This window comes from Pogona vitticeps, chromosome 2 (assembly GCF_051106095.1).
Source record: "Pogona vitticeps strain Pit_001003342236 chromosome 2, PviZW2.1, whole genome shotgun sequence".
Taxonomy (NCBI): domain Eukaryota; kingdom Metazoa; phylum Chordata; class Lepidosauria; order Squamata; family Agamidae; genus Pogona; species Pogona vitticeps.
In genome coordinates this window covers 10,090,833-10,117,295 of record NC_135784.1, presented here as the reverse complement: position 1 = coordinate 10,117,295, position 26,463 = coordinate 10,090,833, and the positions used below count along the sequence as shown (strand labels likewise).

At 47.5% G+C, this 26,463-nt stretch overlaps 2 protein-coding genes across 7 annotated transcripts in view; both read right to left on the bottom strand.

Annotated features, from left to right (window-relative positions):
* LOC140703769 (uncharacterized) overlaps window positions 1-26,463 on the bottom strand; it is a 132,189-nt gene that overhangs the window by 49,120 nt on the left and 56,606 nt on the right. For 2 of the 6 annotated variants that reach the window (XR_012082983.2, XR_013542505.1), the window contains exons 1-3: window positions 6,268-6,609; window positions 5,090-5,195; window positions 4,277-4,363 (exon numbers count right to left, since the gene is read on the bottom strand). The exons of 1 other annotated variant lie outside the window; for it this stretch is intronic. The gene's annotated coding sequence lies outside the window, so the exon portion shown is untranslated. Of the gene's footprint in view, window positions 1-4,276; window positions 4,364-5,089; window positions 5,196-6,267; window positions 6,610-26,463 lie in introns of those variants that run through there. 3 more of the 6 variants (XM_072987320.2, XR_013542504.1, XM_078387559.1) reach the window with 3 other exon arrangements.
* Window positions 10,135-26,463, bottom strand: part of LOC140703814 (uncharacterized) — a 34,529-nt gene continuing 18,200 nt past the window's right edge. Inside the window, exon 4 of the mRNA XM_072987733.2 lies at window positions 10,135-11,575. Coding sequence (XP_072843834.2) covers window positions 10,933-11,575 — 643 coding nt within the window. The 3' untranslated portion in view covers window positions 10,135-10,932. The remainder of the gene's footprint in view (window positions 11,576-26,463) is intronic.

Sequence of the window (26,463 nt, the reverse complement as noted above, 5' to 3'; positions counted from 1 at the left end):
CCCGGGCGCACCGAGCGTGCACAAACAAGCAGGCAGGCGGAGAGGGATGGGGGTGCCAGAAAGAAAAATATTGCGAGACCACCAGGGTGAACAACCCACTCAGCTCCGGCATCAACCACCCCTCCTTCTCCCTCCTCCTTCCCCAGGAGAGCGCGGCGGCGGAGTTGCCAGCAACAAGAAGCAGCATCCCGAGCAACTGCCGACTTGCACGAGCGCTGGCCGGCGAGAGCACGGGAGGGGAAAGGCAGATTTACAAACACAGGCACACCGACACACTCACATCTGGGGGGGAACCGAAAAGACCGGAGCACATGCAGTTCTCCAACAACACTGCCCAGGCAATAGGCTGCTGGTAAATCTGTTAAAAAGTGGCACTTACTCTTCCTCCTCTTCCTCTACCCTCTCCTTCCACAACTCTTGTGATCACCTCTGAAGTCTTTCTTTCTTTTGGAAACGGTGGGGTGGCTTTTTCTTTTTCTTTTCTGGATCTGTTGATCTGTTTTTTTAAATCTCCGCTCCCCCCCCCCCCAATTTCGCCTGCTTTTTGGTGGGATACGTCTGGCTCTCTTGTCGGCCGCCTGCCCGTAACCCCCTCCCCTTCCCCACTTCGATTCCCAGCACACAAAAGGGAAGCCGAGCGGATTTTCTTACAAAGTTGTGTTTAAAAGGCAGAGGGGCGCACGCACACGCGATGGGGGGAGGGCAGGAGAACATCCAAAGGAATGTGGGATCTGGGATGCAGCAGTGTGTGTGTGTGTTTTGTGTGGGTACGAGGAAGGGGGACGAAGGAAAAGTTTGCAAAAACTCTGGAATTCTCCTTCACCCCCCCATTCCCCAAACCTCTCCAAAGGTTAAGGCGTGCACCCTCAATGAATAGCAACTAGTAATAAGACTGTTGTTCAGGCACAGCTGATTGGCGGGGGCTTTGCAATGGTCGCTGGGAAGCGCTTCCCCACGATCATCACAAAGCGAATTTTCCCCATAGGTGCCATTGCAAAACGATCACTCTTGCGATGGCAAAAAGTCCATCGCAAAGCGATTTCATAATAAAACAGAGCGATCAGTATGCAAGGCACCACTGTATTTGATGACATGACTGTGAGTAGCCAGCCTTTTCTTCTTCATGAGGAAGTACAGTTCAAACTAAAGAGCAGAAAGAAATAAACAAAGCTGTGGAGGAACAATAAAGAAAACAAAAGACTAAAAAAGAAGAACAAATAGGCAGCTAAATTAGGGCAATTAAGAGACAAATTAGCTGGTACTTAATCTCCCATTGAAATGTACCAGAGAAGCTTATTTTCTAAATAGTTTCATTATCCTATCCTTGAAAAAACGGCCAATTTGTAACTGTCACACCTTAAAAAATGAAACTTTATTGCACATACAGGCCCATAATATTAGATGTTTAAGAAGATTTGAGTTTTTAAAGAGACGGTTTAACAGAGGTATTAGGGGAGAATCTGGGTATTTATGTACAAAAAGGGAAAATCCCCCCACCCCAAAGGGGCCTTGCTGTGATGAGCAAAAGGTGGATTACAAATCAAAATTGCCTCTGGCTGAATTTGGATAGGCAACGTGGATGTGCTAAACGGGAGTTTGGGCCTGGACCGACCCATTTAACACAAAAACTGATGTTTTTACTGCTTTACGGATTGTGACTGAATTTTAAGGAAAGAAAAAATGGATTTGTTTGACGTGGTGAGTCTTGGAGAGAAGATGGAAGCAGAGGTAGTCCTCCTGGACTTAGAAAAAGCTGTTTCAAAGTACAGTACCTGAACTTTTAAAAAGCTGAATTATTAAGCTATTGTGTGTTTGGTATATTTGTGATATAAATATAATTAGGCTTCTTTGTGAATTAAGAATCTTAGGGACAATTTTCTTAGTGGAATAAATTCATACCCAAGAAATAGAAATGGCAGATTCTTTTAAGAACTAGATGCAGGAGTTCCAAATGAACATTATTAATCAACTTCCAGATCAGATCAAAGCCCAAACTCTAGAAATTAAGGGACTCAAAGAGGATGTGGAATGGAATATTCAGAAGAAAGACCAATTCACCAAAGCAGTGGGAGTAACACAAAAAGAAAATTTAGAATCAAGACTGAAGAAAGACAAAATAATGGACTTTTATGAGAGGAAGGTCCAGGTGGATGAGCTGTGGATTTATATCAGTGAGAAGATCATACAAAAAAGTGTATCTTTTTGTTAGAAAAGAATTTACAGAATGACAGGGTGAAAGCAGTGATGATGAAAGGGATACAAAATTTTGGCTACAATATAGACACAGATGATTTGATTCGAATGTGGAATGAGAACTATAGACGGATTAAATCAGTAAACCTGAGAGAAAATGTTTTAAAGATGTTCTGTAGAGAGCATTTTAAAACTGACAAAAAAGAGTGTTGGCCATTAGAAATTCATATTTAAAATGTTGGCAAAACTTCGGATTCTCTTTTGAATAGGTGGTGGATACGTGACAAGAGTAAAATGATATTATAGATAAAAATATTACACAAGGAATTACACTAATAAATATAACCTTTACGATTTTTGAGGATGGTCATAATATAAGCCCTACCCCAAAAATAAGCCCCAGTTAAGTCAAACCCCACCCTCCACCCTTCTGCAGCAACCAGAAGACGACATGACTGTATTTGAATAAATGTAAACCTTTGTGCAGGAAAAAAATCAAACATTCCTTGAAAATGAGCCCTAATGCCTTTTTTTGGAGCAAAAATTAATATAAGACCCTGTCTTATTTTCGGGGAAACACGGTAGTAAATATATGTTGTTGCACATATTTATAGCTATAAGGTTGATCTGGACTCAAAATGGGATAGCTTGTCAGAGGCATAATCTGAGAATTCGAGAAGGTATGTTAAAGAAAGCTGAAAAACATTTTATGATTGGGCCTAGAAACAAATATGAGGAGAAAATATAACATTTGTTATGGATTTTAGTATTGTAGCACAGTTATGGAGTCAAGATTATACTAGTTATTGTATTACTGTAAACACTTCCCTGTGTGTATGTTTTCTATGGTGTAATTTTCCTTCCTCCACCCATGTTTATATTCCTTTGATTGTTCGTGTTTGTTATATAATGAAAAATATATCATGCTGGGGAAAAAAGTATCTGTCCTAAAAAATTCCCATCCGCCCTGAACTCTCCTCTCCTTTACTCCCTCCATCCATGGAATTTCAGCCAATAATTCCCTAAATTTATAAGAATTGGCTTTCTTGAAGTCTAGAGTGCTTGTGTGATTACACTTAGCTTCCCGTTCCCACTGTGTAATACAAATTCCAAGAGAGGGTGGTCACCCCCACCTACGGCTCCCACCACTTCATCCTCGTTAACAAGGTCCTCCCTGTTGGTGAAGATGAGATCTAAACTAGCTGTCCTCCTTGTTGCCTCTTCCACTTTCTGGACCATGAGATTGTCTGCAAGGCCAGAAAGGAATTTGTTGGACCTTGTGCTCTTGGCAGAGTCTAACAGCCAACAAATATCAGGATAGATGAAATCTCCCATTACTTCTGCATCTTTCCCTGTTGAATGTGTGGCCATCTGCTCCAGGAAGGCTTAGGACTATCTGTGTGTGGACCAAACCTGGGAGTGACAATTGCATCCAGGCAGGGATACAGCTGTGCAATTCATCTAAGAGGGAAGTTAGCGGATTGGACCACGGGCACTTTCTGGTTCTCCATTAAGTGTTGTGTCCAGAAGAACGCCCAGCATGCGTTGGGAACAATGAAAATCACAGACATCAGGGGCTCCCATTTGGAGGACCCCCGTCTTGTTTGGGTTGAGCCTTAGTCTATTGTCCCTTTATCCTCCCATTGAAGGAGAAGGTGGAAACAGAAATGATGTTACCTATTAATTATCATCAGAGTCGGAAGTATAGGTTGGATGGTGCAAAGGAAAATCCCCCAGTCTCGCTTGTCTGCTAAGAGGGAACAAGAAGGGAGCCTTGAAGGGGAATTCCCACACACCCCAAATCAGGATGACCAAGGTTCGCCTCTTATGAAGAGGACCTGCCTTTGGTGACCATGGGGTTTGGGGCGAGCAGGACTAAAATCTTTTTAAAAATCCAGCCTAAATAAAATGCAAAGAAAATCAAACACTGCCACCCTGCACATCTTCAGAGAGGCCGTGTGCTGTAGCGGATGGGCTACCAGACTGGAAACCAGGAGACCTGGATTCAAATCCCTGCTGGGCGAGGGAAACTGAGAGGATGTGTGGCAAGGCTACTTGAGCCACCTCTTGAAATCCCACTTACCTTTCAAATGTTGGAGGGATCTGGGATTTGATTCTTTGTTCTTGTACCAAAAACAGCAGAGAGAAATCAGCTGAGTCTCACCCCTTCCTAGGAGAAAAGAAAAAGAGAAAGATCAGCCTGGAGGCTTTACAGATGAAGAAAATTAAAAACATTTCTTTCCGGGATGTGTCTTCGTCATGTTAATATTGAATGGGGCTACATCCCCTCTTCTTCAGGCAGCAGAACAAGGGGGACAGAAAGGCAGCTGACAAAGAAACCACAAGAAGGAAGGAAGGAAGGAAGGAAAATCTCACTCCAGGCTCTGAGATAAAAGCTCCCACCGTCCCAGTGAGGTGGGGGCAACAGCAGGGAACCAGAGAGCAACAGGACCTGCTTCCCACAAACACCTGCGATGAAAGCAGCAGGAAACAAGAGTGTAATTTTCCCAATAATTTTTAAAAATATTTTTACCCCACCTTTCTCCTTTAAAAGGACACAAGGCAGCTTATGTAAATCTTTAAAAAACAAATTTCAAAAGTTAAAAACAGGAAGTCTACAAATTTTAAAAAGGATCAAACCAAAGCTACACTAAGAATGGTAAACAAAATCAACATCTAGAAAACACCAGAGCCTGTGTGATGTAGCGCACCGAGGTTTGGGCCAGGCCCTCTGTTGTCATGAGACCATTTGTTATTTCTGTCAATTCAACAACCCCAACGCAGGGGGCGTCTCCAAAGGTAACCCTCAGCCTCCATGCCCTTCGTGCCAAGTGCCCTGTGTCATGGGGTTGCCAACCCAAGGTGGGTAGAGTTCAGGTCTCAGGACTTTTCTCGCCTGCTGTCAACCTTGCTTAGGCTTCACTCTTCCCTTTGAGATCACTCCAAACTTCAAATGGAAAGGTGGCAACCGAGGGAGGGGTTCTTGGTGTCAGCTGCCCCTGCTGTAAAAGAAAGCATTTCAGGATCACTTGGTCTGGAACGGACCCTTCAGAGCCATTCACTCCGCAAAAGACCTGCCGGGAGAGAAAACGCCCAAGAAGGAGAGGCTGGGTTGCCTTAGTGTCCTTCTTTCCTCCTGCCCTCCATGTGGAAGGACCGGAGCTCCTTCGGCCTCTTTCCAAAGCCCCTTTGCTCCACCCCATGGACAGCCATGAATTGGAGGCAGGAGGGAGAATCCCTAGGAAGGAGGAGTGAGGGGGCAGGTCTTTTGCACAGCCGATGGCCCTGAATTGTGATTTCAGGATCCAAAGACCAGAACAGCTTTGGCCCTGCGGGAAGAAGAACAACGTCCACCAGGAGACCCTTCCTGGGGAGATCTCCCCTTTCAGCCTCTGATAGGAAAGATCCAGTGGAGGAAAATCCACCACTTTCTCTCTCCTGCTTCTCTCCTGCCTCCCTGTCAGAGAAAGACGGTCTGTGTTCACAAGCAACAACACGATAAGGAAGCTGGCAAGCGGGGGAAGGGGGAGTCGTCCTGGAGTTGATCCTTACTCTTAAGGAGAAGGCTCGGTTACCCCTCCTCTCTGCCACTTAATCCAGGAAAACACAAACTCACACGGAGTGTGTGCAAAAGAGCCAAAGGTCTGGCAGGCGTTCCCCCTCGCAGGGAAGGCGCAGGGAGGACCCCCTCCCTCGGAAACCCCATTTCTCCTGCCCGCCCCCCAAGTCCTCTACCTCCCGCCTGTCGCCCCCCCCATCGCAGCCCCCTTTGCCTCTCCAGCCCCACCTCTCTATTTCAAATTAGCCCTAGGGTCTTGCAGGGGCGTTGGTCTCCCTGTCCCTTGGGGTGGGATCTGGGCCCCAGAGATCCTCTCTCCCCTTTGAATCCCCCTCCTCCTCCCCCTGAGGAGACCCAGAGGAAAAAACTGCCTTGCACGAAGGTCGAGCAGGGCAAACCACAATCGGTCACCACCGGCAAAGCCGCCCCCCTTCCCTCGAGACTAGCGGGGAGCCAGACATCTCATCCCCCCATGCAATCCTCACCCCCTCCATCTCCCTCCCCAATCTGCCCACCTCCGTCCAGGTCCCGATCCGGGAGGCGCCCCAAAAGCCCCGCTTCTCTCCTCCAGGCGCCTTTCTTGGGCCGAAGGGGAAGAGGCAGGCGCAGCGATCCCCGCTTCTTCCGGCTCCCGTTCAAAGGGCGTCCAGGGGAGGGGCTCTTCCCTCGCCTTCGTAGCTCTAGGTTCCTCCTCTTCCCCCCCTCCTGCACGAACGGTGGGGGGGGGGGAATAGCAAGGGGGGGCGTTGAAGGGTACAAAGGCTCCAAAGAGGAGAAAATGGCCGAGAGGGAAAGGCAGAAACAACTGTGGGGGGAGGGGCGTTGAAGGCTCGAAAGAGGAAAATGGCGGAGCTTCTCAAGGAGAGACTCAAGATGAGACCCAAGAGTTCCCGTCACCAGAGTCTGTTCACAAATATTTGAAGAGAGAAAAAGGAGACAAACGAGCAGGGAGTTCAGGCCCTAGTTCTTCCACTTTCTGCCTTCCTTCCTTTTCCCGCCTCCTTCAGGAAAGAGGGAGGGGAGGCAAGGCTCCCACAGGACAGCATTCCCGTACATTTTGTGATCTGTGTCCCTAGAGCAACCCCCCCCCCAGCCATTGTGTGGGTCTGTTTGGGTTGGGGAGCGGAGCGCTCGGTGTGAGGTCAGATGCCTGGATCTCCTTCAAGGGCGCTGCCTGCCTTCCTTCCTTCCTTCCTTCCTTCCTTCATGTGGGAGGGCAGGGAATTCCCAGCCCCAGAGGCCTTTCCAAGTGATTTCACTCATTTCCAAAGGAAACTGAGGACAGCGCCGGCAGGAGAGGTTTCCTTATTGATTGAAAGGGGCTTTTCCCTCCTCGGCTGGTCCTGGTTCACTAGGGAAAGGGGATCCAGATGGGGGACCAGCGGGGACCCCCTTTTGCTGCTGGGAGAGTCCGCCCCTTCTCCTGAAGAGCCCTTGCACTGCTGAGGACTTTTTTGGGGGGGACGCGCGCATTGGGCATCCCTCTGGATGATTCGCACCCAGACCAGGAACCCCCCTCGGGATGCTGCTCAATGCATTTTCTTGCCTTGGCGCTCAGAAAGAGGTGTGAGAGAGGTTTGGATGGATTGCTTGCTTGCATGAGTGAGTGAGTGAGTGAGTGAGGGATTATTGCAGGCGCCCCATTGAGTGAAGGGATTTGCCCCCCCCCCAAAGGGATGGAGCCGCCCTTTCAGAGGCAGCCGACCAGGTGAAGTCTGCCCAGCAACCGGCTGCATTTGCCTGGCTTTTTTCCCCCATTGGAGGACTCTTCTCCCGCCGGCCAATCCTGGCGCCGCTTCCGGGTCCCCGCCCGGTTCTTAGTCGGAGTTTTTCCCAGGACAGCGCTCGAAGGGCGCGGTTGGGTCTTGAGGGCGGCGCCGATGGGGCTGCTTTGGATCGCCTGGGAAACGGAGTCACACCTCCTCCTCTCCAAGACGCAACATGTTTTTGAGGCACAAGGAAGTGGAGCGAAATGAGATCAGTTTTCGTGTCATCCTGGAAAGCCCCGATGGGGAAACTGCTCGCCTTCCTCGGGAGGAAAGTGGTGTCCTGGACGGGAGCAGCCCGGTCCATGCGGGGATTCCGTGGGCTTGGCCCTCCCCGTGGCTGAATGGGGCGCCCGCCATTGTCAGTCAGTCAATCAATCAATCAATCAATCAATCAATCAATCAACATGTCCGGGATATGAAAGGGACCTCTTTCTGCCGGCCAAGGGAAGGACATGCATTGAGGTGCAGACCCCCCAACTCACAGCAGAATGGGAGGGAAATGGAGCTGTTTTAGACGGCTCCTGACAGCTCAGGGGTGCTTTACACGTTTGGAACTTTCAGAAGCTTCCTCACTTGTTCTCAGAGCCAGGAATAACATTAATAGTTTGTTTTACGGAAATATAGTTCTAGGCCATCCCAGCTTTGTTGAGATGACACAGCGTTCAGTGCATCTCCGCGTATCTCCGTTGCTGGGCCGGGCCAGGCCCAGGATGTGGTGGTCCTGCTGGCCGCCTGGGGTGGGAAGGAAAGGCTGGCCCCGTGGAGCCTCAATTGTGGAGTTCCGCAGGGTTCAATCATCTCTACAATGCTGTTTAACATCTATATGAGGCTGCTGGGAGGGGTCATCAGGGGGTGTGGGGCTTTGTGCCATCAGTACGCTGATGCAACACAACTCTACATCTCTTTTTCACCTTCCTCAATGGATGCCGTCCTGTCCTTTGAGCGCTGCCTGGAGGCTGTACTGTAGTGGATGCAGGAGAATGGGCTGAGGCTGAACCCGGACAAGATGGAGGTCCTGAGGGTGGATGGCCCCTCCACCTGTGGTTTGGGAAACTCCCCCTCTTTTTTGGGGGGGATGACTTTCACCACAGAGAATGAGGTTCGCAGCTTGGGAGTACATCTGTACCCAGCACTCACCATGGAGACCCAGGTGGTGTCAGTGGTCCGCTCCGCCTATTTCCATCTGTGCTCACCACTCTGGTCCATGCGCTCGTAATCTCGAGATTAGACCACTGTAATGCACTCTATGTGGGGCTACCTTTGAGATTGATGCGGAAACCTCAAATGGTGCAAAATGCGGTGGTCCGACTTCTCGGTAGGATGAGAAAATACCAGCATATCTCTCCCACTCTGGCCACCTTGCATTGGTTTCCCATTCAATTCCTATCCACTTCAAGTGTTAATAACGATTTATAAAGCCCTAGATGGTTTAGGACCTCGATACATGGCAGAACGCCTTCTCCCACCTAGATCTACCTGTGTCACCCATTTTAGCCAGGAAAGATGGCTGAGGGGCCTGATGCTGAGAGAGGCCCAGAAAGAAAGAACAAGAAACTGGGCCTTCTTGGCATTGGCCCCTCAACTATGGAACACCTTGCCACTGGAAATCACCATGGCACCATCGCTGGGTGTTTTTAAGAGTCATTTAAAGACTTGGCTCTTTAGGCGGGCCTTCCCTCCACTCAAGATTCTTTTTTCTCTTTAGTTTTCTTTTTCCTCCATCTTGAACTTGTAAATTTGTTGATTTAATCATGTGATTGTTTTATGAAATATTTTAATAGTTATGACGTTTTATATGATTATACTTCATGCTGTTTTATAACTGTTTGTAAGCCGCCCCAAGTAGAGGCGGGGTTGAAATCTGTCTAGAGGCGGGGTTGAAATCAATCAATCAATCAATCAATCAATCAATCAATCAATCAATCAATCAATCAATCAATTAATAAGAATGGGTTAAATGCAAAGTCATGCCTGTAAAAGTCAATGTAAAATGGATGACTGATGACAGGCAGCTGGAAAAAGATAAGGTAGTGCTGGTTAACTACGGTTAGCTGCTTTGTGTATCACGATAGGCTGCTCTTACTGTATAAGCAAAAGAGTAAGAACAGCACATTGTCACACAGTAGTGAGTCTGGTGGCCTTTACTTCTTTAAATGTCTATGTTGCTGTATGCACAAGCTGTGTATATAATGACATGTATATATGTTTGACCTATCAAACTCTCTTGGTGTTTTTCCTAAACCCTCTGCATCTTTACTCTGCTTCTTAGAAGGGAGGATTTGAAGCTGCCTAATAAGGGACCCTGTTTAACGAATTATCTTGGGCCCAATGTTTGTCTTCATCAACAGAGTGCTCTTGGAGTTTCAATATCCAAACGCTGACTCCACGCTTCTGGAGAGGCAAGAGCCAGATCTGTTTTTAGAGTTGGCACCCAGCCAACACTCCATGGGCTTTTCCCTCTTCTTCTCAGGAAAGGACGGGAATCCAGTCAGGATGGGTTCAGCCCAACTTTCTCTGTCAGATAGACAACCAGTGACAAAGAGTTTGAAGCTCATCTGGGTATCTCATAAGAAGTCTTTTCATTATTGCAATGATTCAAGGCAATTCCAAAACTTCTTATTTACAAGTTCATTTATTTACATCATTTCTAGATTCCATACATAAATATACTAAATCCAAGAAATATGTAAGATAGTCTTACAAGCATGAGGAAAAAACTGTTGGTACAGATCTTCAAATCCAAAAGTCAGATAGTTATGGAAAAACTACAGGCTTACATAAAATACATTGTTGCAACTTGTAAAAAGATTCAGGAATTTAAATGTAGATACTAGGTAAAATTGTGTTTGAATCTAAAATACGAACACATTAGAACACTGGAGCTCATAATCTAGAAAGACAGAGAATACATCTTCAGAAACCTTCAAACTTCCTAAGAATACAATGATAAAAAGGAAAAAGTCCTTATATTTTCTATTAAAGACATGCAAAAGTATTTAAACTTTAAAAATAAATATATAAAAAGTTAAAAAGACCATTTTGATTTGTTAACACAGAAAATTTTGTTCTCACCTAACCGTGAATAAAATCCATTGCTGGCTGTCACTCCATCACAGTTATCTTTCCACCAAGGACTTTCGCTTGGCTTAAGTTCCATCATCTGTTGTACTCCATGAAACCAAACATCTAAGGTGACCACTCTGACTAAAATTCTTTCCACATTCCATGCATTCATACGGTTTCTCCCCAGTGTGTGTTCTTTCATGTCACCTAAGGGCATCACTGCGACTAAAGCCCTTTCCACAGTCCAAGCATTTATGTGGTTTGGTTGTTGTGGGTTTTTCGGGTTCTTTGGCCGTGTTCTGAAGGTTGTTCTTCGTAACATTTCAACAATCTCTGTGGCCAGCATCTTCAGAGGACAGCTCTCTTATGTGGTTTCTCCCCAGTGTGAGTTCTTTCATGTGATCTAAGGTTACCACTCTGACTAAAGCTCTTTCCACATTCCATGCATTTATGTGGTTTCTCCCCAGTGTGAGTCCTTTGATGTGACCTAAGGTGACCACTCTGACTGAAGCTCTTTCCACATTCCATGCATTTATGTGGTTTCTCCCCAGTGTGTGTTCTTTCATGTAACCTAAGGGCACCACTGTGACTAAAGCTCTTTCCACATTCCATGCATTTATGTGGTTTCTCCCCAGTGTGTGTTCTTTCATGTAACCTAAGCGCACCACTCTGACTAAAGCTCTTTCCACATTCCATGCATTTATGTGGTTTCTCCCCAGTGTGAGTCCTTTGATGTGACCTAAGATCACCACTCTGACTGAAGCTCTTTCCACATTCCATGCATTTATGTGGTTTCTCCCCAGTGTGAGTCCTTTGATGTGACCTAAGATCACCACTCTGACTAAAGCTCTTTCCACATTCCATGCATTTATGTGGTTTCTCCCCAGTGTGGGTCCTTTGATGTGACCTAAGGTTAGAACTCTGTCTAAAACACTTTCCACATTCCAAGCATTTATGTGGTTTCTCCCCAGTGTGAATCCTTTGATGTAACCTAAGGTGACCACCCAGACTAAAGCTCTTTCCACATTCCATGCATTTATGTGGTTTCTCCCCAGTGTGAGTCCTTTCATGTGACCTAAGGTGATCACTGCGACTAAAGCTCTTTCCACATTCCAAACATTTATGCGGTTTCTCCACAGAGTGAGATCTTTTGTGTATATGGAGGGTCTTGTTCTGATTGAAGCTCTTTCCACATTCCATACATGGATACAGTTTCTCCCCTGCACATGTACTTTGATGTTTACTGAGATCACATGCATTTAATGGGCTTCTCCATTGTGTCACTCCTTTCATGGGAAGTCCATTCCTGCCCACACCTATTTTCAGTTCTTTATTTTCTTGTTTGATTAGGAGTTCCTGCCGAGCTTGCCTTAGATGTTGCTGGGCAATTCTTCTCCTCTTGTTCATCATCTGGTAGATTAGAAAAAAAAAAGAGAAACAACCAATATCTGCAGGAATAAGGTATAATGTGTTCGGACTCTGCCTGAGGAAGAAATACAGCCTAAAAGGTGAGGGAAGAGAACCAGTGAGGAGATGAGGCTGGACTGGAGATTGTTCCTTTCGGTTTGAGGTTGGAAGGGCTCTTCATGGAGGGACCTTTTCAAGGGAGGAGTAATGCCTATATAAGTACATCAAATTCAAAGTACAGTGGTGCCCCGCACAGCGAGGTTAATCCGTTCTGGATTAACCTTCGCTGTGGGAAACATCGCGCTACAGAACACAAAAAGGCATTGGAACTCCAATATTTGGGCATCTCATGAGAAGAAAAGACTCCCTGGAAAAGACCCTGATGGGAAACTGTGAAGGAAAGAGGAGAAGGGGATGACAGAGGATGAGATGGTTGGACAGGGTCATTGAAGCTGCCATCATGAATTTGACCCAACTCTGGGAGGCAGTGGATTATAAGAGGGCCTGGTGTGCTCTGGTAGATGGGTCACAGATTTGGACATGACTTAACGCAGAGACATATGTATTCAAATATTATTGACTGTTTATTATTTTGTTGTTAAATCACATAAGTGTTATTCATAGATTAGATTTTATTACATTACACTCATTGCTTGGGTATTAAGTTTCTTTATGGGCATCACTTTTTATATTAATAACTGTTAATCACTGGAATACTTTCAGTTGACTGCCTATTTATTATACTACTATCTTTTAATCTATAAACCAATTATACCACATTAAATTCACCTTCTCTCTCATAAAACTCTCAAAACCTCTCCTCTCATTCCCTCTCTGTCTCCCAACTGCCCCAACTGTTCCCTTGACTCCGCCTTCCTCTCCTCTCATAGGCTTCAGCTCTAGAGCTCCACCTGATGGACAGGTGGGACCTCAGCATTCCCTCACAGGAAGGTACTTCAAAATGCCAGATGCAGGGAAGGAGTCGTGGGAGACAGGTCTCTCCTCATCTGGTCTGGTCCCAAAGCCATCAGGTAGAGCCAATGTGAGACAGAGGAAACTGGATCAGATGGGTCCTTGGCCTGATCCAGCAGGGCTCTTCTGTTAATTATGTTATATTATATCTCCAGAGCCAACAGCCTCTCAACAGGCAAAAGCTGCCAGCCTTCCACTCCACCCCAAAGAAGAGACGATATGGGTAAGGGCTCTAATGCCACCACAATGCCCATGGAGGGGGAGACAGCGGACGGCTGGAGGAATGCCGTTTCTTAGGCTTTGACATCCTTCACCATCAAACACAAGGAAGGGAGAAGAAGCTGATGTGTGACAGTTTTTCTGAAGAGAGACATAGATGTATTTTCTATACATCAGGGGTTCATAGCCCTGAAAAGAAAGGAAAAAAAGGTTTCCCATCCTTTGGGGGGTGGGCTGATGGGCTACTTATTCACTTTCCTTCTTTGCTTCATTTTTCAGAGGGTTAGCAGGGTGCTTTTTGTTTGTTTGTTTTTACATCAAAAGGTACAAATGCCCAGTAACTCCTTTCAAGATGATCAAGGGACTTAATTTCAATAAAAAAATCAGGATTCCAAACTAAAGATTGGGTCTTTCTATAGTTGTGCTAAAAAGAGATCGGGCAAGAATGAAAGGAGGGTGTTTCTTCATTTCATTTATTTCAACGTGTCTGATCAAAGCCGTGCTAACTGAATAAAGCAGCAACAGAAGGAGAAGCCAGAATACTAGCCCGGCTCAAAGTGAAGAATTTTTAACTCTCCAGCTATTTCTTCGATCATCTGTTAAGGGGAGGCACCAAGGTGTCCTTAACAATAACGTTCACAAGTACTCAGAATCCTGAATGCTTGAACCCAAGAAGAAACGTTGTGTTTTATTTTCCGGCTTCCCATAATTGTCTTCTCCTTCCCAAGGGCATCAGTGGAAAAGCCCCTGTTGGACATGAAGAGAGGAGAAAAGGAAGGAGACAAGAAGTAAGAAGGACCAGGAGCAGAGAGAGAGAGAAACAGAGAAGTGGTGGCAAGTACAGTAGAGGTGAAGAGAGTAAGATACTGCTAGAAAAGCGGGAAGGTTTTTGGATGGAGAAAGCATGGATTCATATCTGTGAGAGGATGATGATAGCAAGAGAAGAGGCAGGAAGGTGAAGGAACTGTCACTCAGCCAGGAAACCTTTCTATTGGGGTAAACAGGAGAGAAGAGGATGGAGCCGAAAGGGAAGGGAAGAGTTGAACACAAACAGGAAAGGAGAAAAGAGAGAATGTGGAATGGAGGAACCTTCCCCCATGCGGGGGTGTGGAATCTCCTTCCCAGAGGAGACGACCGGAGGAGGAGAGTGGTGGACTGAGGAGACGCTGCCCCTCTTGCATCTGCTGGTGTCAGCTTCAAGGGAAAACCCCCAGAAAGAGAAATACGGTAGTCTATTCTTGTGGACCAATCCGGGGAGTGATATTGAAGGAGAAGGTGGGAACAGAAATGACGTTACTTCTTAATAGAGTCCAAAGTATATGTCAGTGGTGCAAAGCAAAATTCCCCAGTCTGGCTTGTCTGTTAAGGGGGAACAAGACGGGAGCCTTGAAGGGAAACCCCACAAATCCCAAATCAGGGTGACCAAGGTTTGACTCCTATCAAGAGGACCTGCCCTTGGTGAGCATGGGGTTTGGGGTGAGCAGGATTGAGATCTTTAATAAAAAAAACTAAATAAAATGCAAAGAAAACCAAACACCGCCACTCTGCACATCTTCAGACAGGCAGTGTGGTGCCGTGGATGGAGTACCAGAGTGGAAACCAGAAGACCTGGATTCAAATCCCTGCTGGGCCAGGAAAACTGGGAGGTGAGAGTGTGTGGCAATGCTGCTTAAGCCACCTCTTGAAATCCCACTTACCTTGCAAATTTTGGAGGGGTCTGGGAATTGGTTCTTTGTTTTTGGTCCCCAAAACAGGAAAGAGAAATCAGCTGAGTCTCACCCCTTCCTAGGAGAAAAGAAAAAGAAATAGGCCAGCCTGGAGGCTTTAAAGCAAATCAAAAACGTTTCCTTTCGAGATGTGCCTTCATCATGTTTATATTGAATGGGCCTCCATCCCCATCTCTCTCTCTCTTCTTCAGTCAGCAGAACAAGAGGAAGAAAAAAGCTGCAGGAAGGAAGGCAGGAAGGAGGGATGGAGGAAAGGAAGAAGGGAAGGATCTCCCTTTCAGCCTCCAGTAGGAAACATCCCAGGGAGGAAAGTCCACCACCTTCTCCCTCCTGCCTCTCTTTCCGAAAAACACCATCTGTGTTCAGAAGCGACAAAAGAGGGAAGCCGCCAAGCGGGAGGAGGGAGCAGTCGTCGTCCCCAGTCTTAAAGTTGATCCTCAGCTCATGATCTGGTATTGAGAGGGATTGGGTAACCCTTCCTCTCTGCCAGATCATGCAGGAACGAACACACACACACACACACACACACACACACACACACACACACACACACACACACACACACACACACACACACACACACACACACACACACACACACACACACACACACACACACACACAGAGAGAGAGAAAGTGTGTGTGAGGAAATGGTCCCCCAAGTTGCCGAGGATGGGGCTCCTACACCTCCCGCCTGCCCCCCTTCGCAGCCCCACCTGCGACTTTGTCCTTTTAAGGGAGGGAGGGGATTGTCCTACGTCATTAGAGGGAGGCGCGGGGGGGGGGAGAGATGGAAGGGAAGTTACTTTCTCTCCCGTTCCTTTATTTCCATCCACCGGATGCTCCTCGCAGGATTCAAGGGAAGGCAGGGTCTCCTTAACCCCCACCCCACCCGGCACGCACGGTGGAGTCCCCTTGGTCTCTTTGCCCCTGGGGGGTGAGATCCGGGCCCCAGAGATCCTCTCTCCCCTTTGAATCCCCCTCCCTCCGAAGGCGACCCAGAGGAAGGAAACTGCCCTGCACGAAAGTCGAGCAGCACAAACCACAACGGGGCACCATCGGAAATGCTCGGAGAAGCAGCCCCCCCTCCCCCGAGACGGGCGGGGATGCGGCCATCTCACCCCCACCCCATGCAATCCTCACCCCCGACCTGCCCCCCCTCCAGCGCCCACCTCCGTCCAGGTCCCGATCCGGGAGGCGCCCCAAAAGCCCCGCTTCTCTCCTCCAGGCGCCTTCTTCGGCCAAAGAGGAAGAGGCAGGCGCTGCAGGATCCCCGCCTCTTCCGGCTCCCGTTCAAAGGGCGTCCAAGGGGAGGTGCTTTTCCTTCGTCTTCGCCTTCGTAGCTCTACGTTCCTCCCCTTCCCCCTCCTGCACGAACTGGGGGGGAATAAGGAGAGAAGAGAAATGACATCGCATGACTATCTTCCATCATCTGCAGGCGTTAGAATGGCGTCAAGGGGAGGAGCCGTCGTAGCTCTATATTTCTCCCCTTCCCCCTCCTGCATGAAAGTGGGGGGAGGGAAATATTGGGGGGGCGCGTTGAAGGCTCCACAGAGAAGGGAAATGGCGGGAGTGAGGAGCTTCCTCCGGGCTGCCCAAGTTCTTCCATTTCTGGGGGAAGGAACGACTCAGACGAGAAACAAGAGTTCCCGTCACCAGAGTCTGTTCACAAATATTTGAAGAGAGAAAAAGGAGACAAACGAGCAGGGAGTTCAGGCTCTCAGACCGACCCGGATTGTGTTTCTCTCCTTCCAAAGAGAGACTCACAACAGCCCAGGAGAAATGATGTCACATCAGCTTCTTCCATCATCTGCCTGCACAGCGGGACTCCTCACTTTGTCCTCATTCATTCCATCTGCCCTGTTTGCCCTTTACAGCACATCTTTTTTTGTTGTTGTTAAAAATTTCTAACTATTACAATAGCCGCCTAGAGTGGTCCTGAGGGAGTAGATAGGCGGGATATAAATAAAATAAAATTTAAAAAAATAAAATAAACAATATCAAAAACTCGTTCATTTCTTCCTTCACGGTCCTTGTCATCCCGGGACAGATCTCTCCTATTTGGCTCATGAAACTTCGGGGTGGGGGGGCAGTTGAGTCCTGTCCGCTGGACTTCTTCTCCACTGAATCAGGAGGACGTCCAACAGCCAGGACTCACCTGCCCGAGAATCTCACCTGGGAGACAGAGAATCTTCCCCCGTCGATGGGGGTCTGGATTGTGACAGGGCGCTCGACCAAGGCGGGGGCTCAAATGGGTCTTGCAAGGGGGGGGGACCCGGTCTGGTCCCAAAGGCAGCGACCCTGAGGAAGAGATAATAGGCTTCTGCAGTGGAAAGGAAAGAAGCTTGCTTTGCCAAGCGTGTAGAAAAGCTCGGTATCCTTAGCCCAGGGTCTCCGGATGGCTCGACACCCCCACAACTGTGGATCCATATGTACTGCACCCTGTTTCATCAAACCAGGAAACTCGGTCCAATGAAACGTGGTTTGGTTTCTTTTCTCCCAAAGGGTCTGTTACCCAAGGGGTTAGGGCGACCGTCCAAGAGAAAGATTTGGGGAAGTCTTAGGTGGTGGTGGAGAAATCACCTCCTCCTTGCAGGTCCCCTCTTGCTCCACAGTCTCCCTGTCAGGGACGTTGAAGCAATAGCTTCTTTCTGCCAATGGGAACGGGGTTGGACTAGATGACCTTTGGGTTCCTTGTTGGTTCTCTTGGTGGTGGTTCCCAACCTTGGGGAACCCAGGAGTTCCTGGATGGCTCTTTCCACAAACCCAAGCTAGCAGAGCTGGTTGGGAAAGCTTCTGGGAATTGCGGTCCAAAAACACCCGGGTGATCCAAGGTTTGGGGGGGGGTAGGACCCACTGCTTATGGGGAAGGGCCTGTCCCGTCAACCCTTCATGACCTCCTTGAGCGTCCCCTTGGATTCAGCCTCAAATGGAGCTGACTGTTTATGAACTCCAGTTCCCTTTCGGATTCATCGGACCTTCCTCCTGGGATATAATAGGCACGAAAGATAAAACATAATATTCACGTCTTACTTGTTTAAAACCTGTTACTTCATTTCATGTATTTCTGACTTACTGCTTAGCGATACTGTCAGTGTTTTACTACAGCATGATATATATAACGATCATGCAAACACACAACGTGAAGCACCTCAAATTATTTTTTTCCATCATTTTGAGTTCTATCTCCCAAAGTAGCTCAAAATGTTTCTAACACTGCTAAGGAATCTAAGGAATGACATCAAAATAGTAAAATTGCAAAAGACCTTTTATATAAAATTTAAAATAGTAACAGCTCACAACCCCAGCAAGCTCAATCACAGGGGAAGCTGGTGGGAAACAGAATGATTTTATTTCCTTATCCATGAATGGTCTCTGTCCTGCTTGGTTGCTGATCACATGACCCATTCGTGTTTTCTTTAGCCCAAGATCCTGCATTTCTCCTACACCCACCGAAGATCAGATTGGCTGTTTTCCTGTTCTCTTTAATCTCCACCTTTATTTATCCCTTTTCTCCTCCTCCTACAGAATCATGATCTCGCTTTTCTAACATTTCAACTTGCTTTCACACTCTCTAGACCTCCTTCCCCTATTTTATAAGTGGGTATAAACTACAAGATTTTTTGGGAGACAGGAGTTGCCCACTATGTCTTTCCATGCATGTTATTTCTTGCTTGTCTTGCATGTAGCCATTGGTTCAAGCCGTTTGAAAAACATCCACCCACATTATAGCGTGGAATTGGTTGATCAATTTCTCAGGAGAGCACAGAACATCTAGACTTCAGGGACTCCAGCCCTTATTTCACTGAAAACCTAGCACCAGTGGGTCTCACGCTAGAATTCCCACAGAGTCTTCCTGGAAATTTGGTGTCAGTTTAGTGCCAGCGCAAATCATATCAGGTAAAATCCAAATAAATGAAACAAAGCAAAAACATGTGGCCCCTTTCTGCTCCGTCAGACATATAGGGAAATTATGAAATTCTGGATGAAATACCCATTTCAAAAGTCAAACATACTAAATATTCATGGGATCCTAAGAGTTTGGGGTATGTGGCTGTATCTCACATGCAGTGGTTTTTGGGCTCTATTTGGTGGTAGATTGAGCCTTTTGTTTCTGATCATGGGGTTTTCTTGGCAAAGATACTGGAGTGGCTTGCCACTTCCTGCTCCAGGTGGATTGCATTTAGTCAGAACTCTCCACTATGACCGGTCCACCTTGGGTGTCCCTGCACGGCATAGCCCATAGTTTCTCTGAATTACTCAGCCCCTTCGCCACGACAAGGCAGCAATCCATGAAGGGGCAGCAATCCATGAAGGGGACAAAAATGGGAGAGACCTCACAGAAGCAGAAGACATCAAGAAGAGGTGGCAAGAATACACAGAGGAATTATATCAGAAAGATTTGGATATCCGGATAACCCAGATAGTGTGGTTACTGAGCTTCAGCCAGGCATCCTGGAGAGTGAAGTCAAGTGGACGTTAGAAAGCCTGTCTAACAATAAGGCCAGTGGAGGTGATGGCATTCCAGTGGAACTATTTAAAATCTTGAAAGATGATGCTATTAAGGTGCTGCAATCAATATGCCAGCAAGTATGGAAAACTCAATAGTGGCCAGAGGACTGGAAAAGATCAGTCTACATACCAACCCCAAAGAAAGGCAGTGCCAAAGAATGCTCCAACTACCGGACAATTGCACTCATTTCCCACGCTAGCAAGGTTATGCTCAAAATCCTCCAAGGAAAGCTTCAGCAGCATGTGGACCCAGAACTCCCAGAAGTCCAAGCTGGATTTCGAAGGGTCAGAGGAACTGAAGACCAAATTGCTAACATACACTGGATTATGGAGAAAGCCAGAGAGTTCCACAAAAACATCTACTTCTGTTTCATTGACTATGCAAAAGCTTTTGACTGTGTCGACCACAACAAACTATGGCAAGTCCTTAAAGAAATGGGATGCCTGACTACCATTTCTGTCTCCTTAGAAACCTATACATGGGACAGGAAACAATAGTTAGAACTGGATACGGAAACACTGATTGGTTCAAAATTGGGAAAGGAGTACGACAAGGCTGTATATTGTCCCCTAGCTTATTTAACTTATATGCAGAATACATCATGCGGAAGGGCAGACTGGAGGAATCCCAAGCCGGAATTAAGATTTCTGGAAGAAATATCAACAACCTCACATATGCAGATGATACCATTCTTATGGCAGAAAGTGAGGAGGAATTAAGGGACCTTGTAATGAGGGTGAAAGAGGAGAGCTCAAAAAAATGGTCTGAAGCTCAACATAAAAAAACTAAGATCATGGCCACTGGCCCCATCACCTCCTGACAAATAGAAGGGGAAGATATGGAGGTATTGAAAGATTTTACTTTCTTGGGCTCCATGATCACTGCAGATGGTGACAGCAGCCCCGAAATTTAAAGATGCCTTCTTTTTGGGAGGAAAGCGATGACAAACCTTGACAGCATCTTAAAAAGCAGAGACATCACCTTGCCAACAAAAGTCAGAATAGTCAAAGCTATGGTTTTTCCTGTTGTGATGTACGGAAGTGAGAGCTGGACCATAAAGAAAGCTGACCGCCAAATAATTGATGCTTTTGAATTGTGGTGCTGGAGGAGACTCTTGAGAGTCCCCCGGACTGCAAGGAGAACAAACCGAAGCCCAGTGGGGGTTTGCGAAGCCAGCTTCGCAACCCCCCCCGCCCATCAGCTGTTCTTTGGGGCTCTCTCCACCCCTCAAAACACAGCTGATCGGTGGGGCCTTTGTGTTGATCGTGGGGAAGCGCTTCCCCACAATCATCGCAAAGCGATTTCCCCCATTTAAAACATCGTAATGCGATCGCTTTTGCGAGTGCAAAAAACCAATCGTTATGTGGATTCATCATTAAACGGGGCACTCGTTAAACGAGGCACCACTGTAATCATTAACACTTTGAAGTCGATGCGGAAACAAATAGGGAACCAGTGCAGTGCAACCAGAGTTGGGGAGATATGCTGAAATGCATGAACCTCAAAGGCAGCCCCATGTAGAGTGCATTACAATGGTCTAATCTCGAGATTATGAGTGCATGTACTAGAGTAGTGAGGGCCCCCCGATCAAGATATGGCCGCAGCTGGGCATTCCCCCATAGATGAAAATAGGTGGAAAGGACCATGGACTCCACCTGGGTTTCCATGGTAAGCGCCGGGTCCAGATGTATCCCCAAGTGCGGGCCTCGCTCTTTGTGGTAAAGGGTCATCCCTCCAAAAGAGAGGGAGTCACCTGTGCCACTGACGGGAGGGCCATCCATCCTCAAGACCTCCATCTTGTCCGGGTTCAGCCTCAAACCATTTTACTGCATCCATTCCAGTACAGTCTCCAGGCAGCGCTGGAGGGAACGGACGGCATCCACTGAGGTTGGAGTAAAGGAAATGTAGAGCTGTGTGTCATCAGTGTACTGGTGACATGATGCCCCACACCCCCTGATGACCCCGCCCAGCAGCCTCATATAGATGTTAAACAGCATTAGGGAGATGATCGACCCCTGTAGAACCCCACAGTTGAGACTCCACGGGGCCGAGACATTATCCCCAAGCTGTACTCTGGGGGAAGTCTTCCAAGAAGGAGCGAAGCCAGGCAAGTGCAAGGCCACCGACTCTCAACTCGGAGAGCTTCCCCAGAAGGATACTGTGGTCGATGGTATCAAAGGCGGCTGAGATGTCGAGGAGGACCAACAAGGACACATTGCCCCCATCGGGGTAGCCCTTTCTTCTGCTTTTCCTCTTAGAGTCAGATCCTCTTTCCTCTTAAGAGTCAGTTCAAAGTCTTATTTTAGTCAATCCTAGTTAGCAATTAGGTAACCACCATCCTATCTCTTTCTCTCATAACATACTGTGAAATCATGCTAAGTCAATAAAAAGAGCCCTCGGGGCATTGCCAGTAGGCTCCGCTGGCTCAGACAACTGCTGTCGACTCCTTTGTTCTGTCTTTCCAAGGCAATTAGCCTTTCCTTCTTTCCGTGATCACCACAAATAACATGTCTGATACCATTCAGAAGCCGTTAAATGAAAGGCGTGTATATATGTAATCAGATGGGTTTAAACAATATGTAAATTTAAGGAGGAGCATCAGGATTTGTTCCTAACAAGTGAACAATGGCTTAAATTTAATATTTTGGGGCGAATGTAAAATGGATAACAAATGCAAAGTCATACCTGTAAGAGTCAATGTAAAATGGATGGCTGATGACATGCAGCTGGAACAAACTTAAGTAATGCTGGTTAACTATGTTCAGCTGCTTTGTGTATAGTGATAGCTACTCTTACTATATAAGCAAAAGAGTAAGAACAGTACTGTGGCATTCGGCCTCGTGGCTCCTGCTTGTTTCCCCAAACACGGAGCTCACCAGGTACCTCCACACACCCTCGGCTACGCAGCCACCAGCTGATCTCTTTTATCACCTTACTTAGAAAAGCTGAAGGTCCACACAGTACTGACTTTTGAACAGAACGGGTTTATTAATTACATACGGTTTGTGGAATAATTCTTAAGCACATTCTTCAAGATTCATCAAGCTTCAATTTTTCCTTCTATTTAATTATCACAGGTTACACTCAGACTAATCATTCCTTAGATCATGGGTCGGGGATCCGGGGTAAATTACCCCAAATGGGGTAAAAGTGAAAATCCTGGGGGTAATGAGCAGGCTGGTACCCCCCTCCCACCCACCCTCTGCAGCCAAGCTCAAAGTGTAAACTACCTTGTCCCTTCCTTGCAGCAGGGGACTTCTAAAAGCTCCATTTGTTCAGAGATCGGGGAGATAAGCTTCCCTAATAGTTTACAGGTGGGGATTAGCCCAGGCAATCAGCCAATCTGGGCCTTCTGAATGACTGCTTCCTCCGGAAGTGAATGCGAGCAAGCAGAAGGCGGGAAAGGAGCAAGCAAGGAAAGGAGCGGAGAAAGAAAGAAGGGTGCGAGAGACCAAGGACTTCATCAGGCTTATTTAAATGTAATTGGAGAAAATGGGGAGAGGGAGGAAATGGAGTGTGTGTGTTTGTGTGTCTGTGTGTGTGTGAGAGAGAGAGACAGACAGACAGACTGACTGACTCAAAACTGAAAATGAACAGCCAATCAAGCAAAAGAGAAACTAAATTAAGGCAGGGAGATGGTGGCTTTTTAAGGTGCTGTCTGGGTTCATCATTGCTTTGCTTCCAAGAAGCAGGCATATTTGAATTTTGTGGCTGTTGTTACCCTCTGCAGTGATCATGCAGCTCAAGAAAGTAAAATCTGTCACTGCCTCCATATCTTCCCCTTCTGTTTGCCAGGAGGTGATGGGACCAGTGGCCAGGATCTTGTTTCTTTTTTTATTTTGAGCTTCAGAGCATTTTTTGCGTTCTCCTCTTTCTCCCTCATTAAGAGCTTCTTTAAGTCCTCACTTTCTGCCATGCTTTTGCATAGTCAATGAAATAGAAGTAGATGTTTTTCTGGAATTCTCTGGCTTTCTCTATAATCCAGGGCATGTTAGCCATTTTGTCTCTAGTTCCTCTGCCCCTTTGAAATCCAGCTTGTATTTCTGGGAGTTCTCGGTCCCCATACTGCTGAAGCCTACCTTGGAGGATTTTGAGCATAACTTTGCTAGTGTGGGAAATGAGTGCAATTGTATGGTAGTTGGAGCATTTTTGGCACTGCCCTTCTTTGGGAGTGGGATTGTAGACTTATCTTTTCCAGTCCTCTAGGCACTGCTGAGTTTTCCATTGATGATGATAAAAAAAGCACACTGGTCCTTTGATATTGGGCTGTGGCACAAGGGTGGGTGACATGACCTTTAGCCTGGTTTGTTCCATCTTGCACACCACACATAGAATGATTAAAGTGGTAGGGAAACACACACACCCCAATTCTGCGTTGGCTGTCTCTAGAAAGCATGTCATTGCTAGTACCACTCTGGCAGCCACTAATGATCCTCTGCAAGCTAGCAAAACTTTAATGCAACTTGCTAGGCACGTTGGACGCCTTGCTACTCCCTATACCACACCATGGCTGGAGTGCAATGTGTTCCAGCAAAAATAGTGCACATCTTTATCAAATTTGGTGCATCCTGCTAGTTCGGTACACAGCCTATGTAGATTCAATAATATTTTTAATTCAAATAATGTATGATTTCCTTCCTTTCGAATCAAGGGGGTAATGTCGGCGTATATAAATTTTTTGCGGGGTAAAAGGTAAAAAAGTTCCCTGACCCCTGCCTTAGATGTTCTCTATTCAAGACGCAGACAGACTCCTCTCAGGCTCCTCCTCTCAGCATATCTTTTGGGCCCACCTCTGAACCACATTATAATTCATAACTTACAATGCGTAACAGGGTGAACGCTACGAGCACATTGCCACACACGAGTGAATCTGGTGGCCTTTACATCTTTAAATGTCTATGTTGCTCTAATACAGGGATGTCAAACTCAAATTCATCGGGGGCCACATCAGCAGTTTGGTCCCCATCAAAGGGCCGGTTGTATCTATAGATCTATGTGTCCACTCTTTATTATCATAAATTAATGTCACTGCATTCAATTATTACTGTTTTTTGTAATAAGTACAGTATTTAAATGACTACACAAAACCTATGCTGCCAATAATGCAGAGAATTTGGCACCCTGTCCTTTCATCCTGCCAACCAGACATTCTATCTGAGCAGCACTGGATTGGACCTTTCTCCCTGGGCCGAAGTTACCTCAAATATACTCGTGCATAAAACTAAATTGCAACTAGATTGTCACTGAGGCAGGATATATATATATATATATATATATATATATATATATATATATATATATATATGAACAAACTAAATTGCAACTAGATTGTCACTGAGGCAGGAAGATGCTTCTTCAATTGGAAGGGCCATCAAGGCATACCCCACGCCTGTGCCCCCTCCCCCATTTTTAATGTAAATTGACATCTTTAGAAGCACAGGAGTCCACAGCCTGCAGAACTCATCATGGCTACATCATCATCCTTCTCCCCCCCCATTTCTTCTCAACCGGTTGTTAAGGGCTGCAGCATTCACCTTGCAGAGCTGGAAGTGCTCGGACTGGAGGGTCTCCTGGATGTCATTCTCCCACCTTGCAGTCTGCTGTTGTTGCGAGGAGGAGGTAGCCGAAGAGAAGGAAGACGAGCCCACTGTCAGGCCGTCCAACACCTTCCTGATGTTAAATTTCCTCATGGTCTTTTCGGCGACGCACCCTGTTCTTCTTCTCTCCCCCCTCCTCCTCCTCTCCTCCCCCTCTCGCCGTGGCTCCCACTCCCGCCTTCACACACACCTCATGCAAGCCACGGCAGAGAAAAGCTGGGGAAAGAAAGAGGCGGGCAGGCAGGTTCCAAAAAAAATAGCAAGTCTCTCTTTTTCCCACCCTCCCTTCATCCAATGATCATCACCATGATGTGCATTGGGGGGGGGAGGAAGGGAGCGCAGAGAGAGGAGGGGGGTTAAACTAGACTTCCAGAAGCAGCCGCAAGTGGAGAGAGCCACACAGACACCCTTATCAGTCAGGTAGGGGAGGGAGTGGACCTGGTCGAGGAAGAGGGAAGAGCCTCACAGGAAGGAAGGACGAGGTAAATAAATACAGGGTGAGATTAACGCAGCAGCACCGCTTCCTCCTCCTGCTGCTGCAGACGCGCACACTCGCAGGCAAGCGAGGCCGGGGCTCCTCTGAGGCAACCGCACCACTTGGCGCTCCCCCCCTTTCCTGGAGGCTCCTGGCAGGCCTCTGAGGCAATCGCGAGCAGGCTGTTCCTTCCCTGCCTCACTGCGCCACCTCGTCCGAGCCCTCAACGCCACCGAGTCAGGCCTCTTTCTCTCGCCCACCCACCTTGAGTCTCTCAAGCAGGCAGAGCCGGCGTCTGCCTCTCGAGCTTCCTTTTTTTCTCTCCCTTCCCCCCTCCTTGTGAGGCGGCTGCGAGGTGAGAAGTGACAGCGACGATGACCGCTTCAGCTTCCCACCCCTTTCCCCTCCCAGCGGTCTCGCTGAGGGGGAGCTGCTGCTGCTGCTGCTGCTACTCCTGTCATCATCCCAACATGTGCCCCCCACTCCTCCTCCCCCCTCCCCTCAGGCACCGCTGCAACTGCCGCACGAATGGACGCTGCCAACACTAAGGGCGGCTACTATTCCGGATTTACAGACTCCCTTCGCCCTCCTCAGTGCGAGTCTCGGCCCGGCTGCAGCGGCGCCGACTGTCACACGCCCCCACAACCACCACCATCCTCTTCCACGGCTACGCCGGATTCCATTGCCTCTGCCCCGCCTATTCCCTCCTCGCCTGATAACACGGAAACACGGCCCTCGCTGTGAGGAGAAGGCGGCGGCGGCGCCGTCTTAGTCCTCTTCCTCCCCCCCCACCACCACTACTGTGGCAGCAGCTGCCGCGGTTGCCTCCTTAAACTGGTGGCGCTGGCAAAGCAGAAGCCGCCGACGCGGAGCATGCGCGGTCCAAAGGTTCCAGCAGCACCCGGATGTCGCTGCTTATTTGTTGTTGTACTCGAGACACAGGGAAGGGAGGGGGGGCGGTAAGGCGGT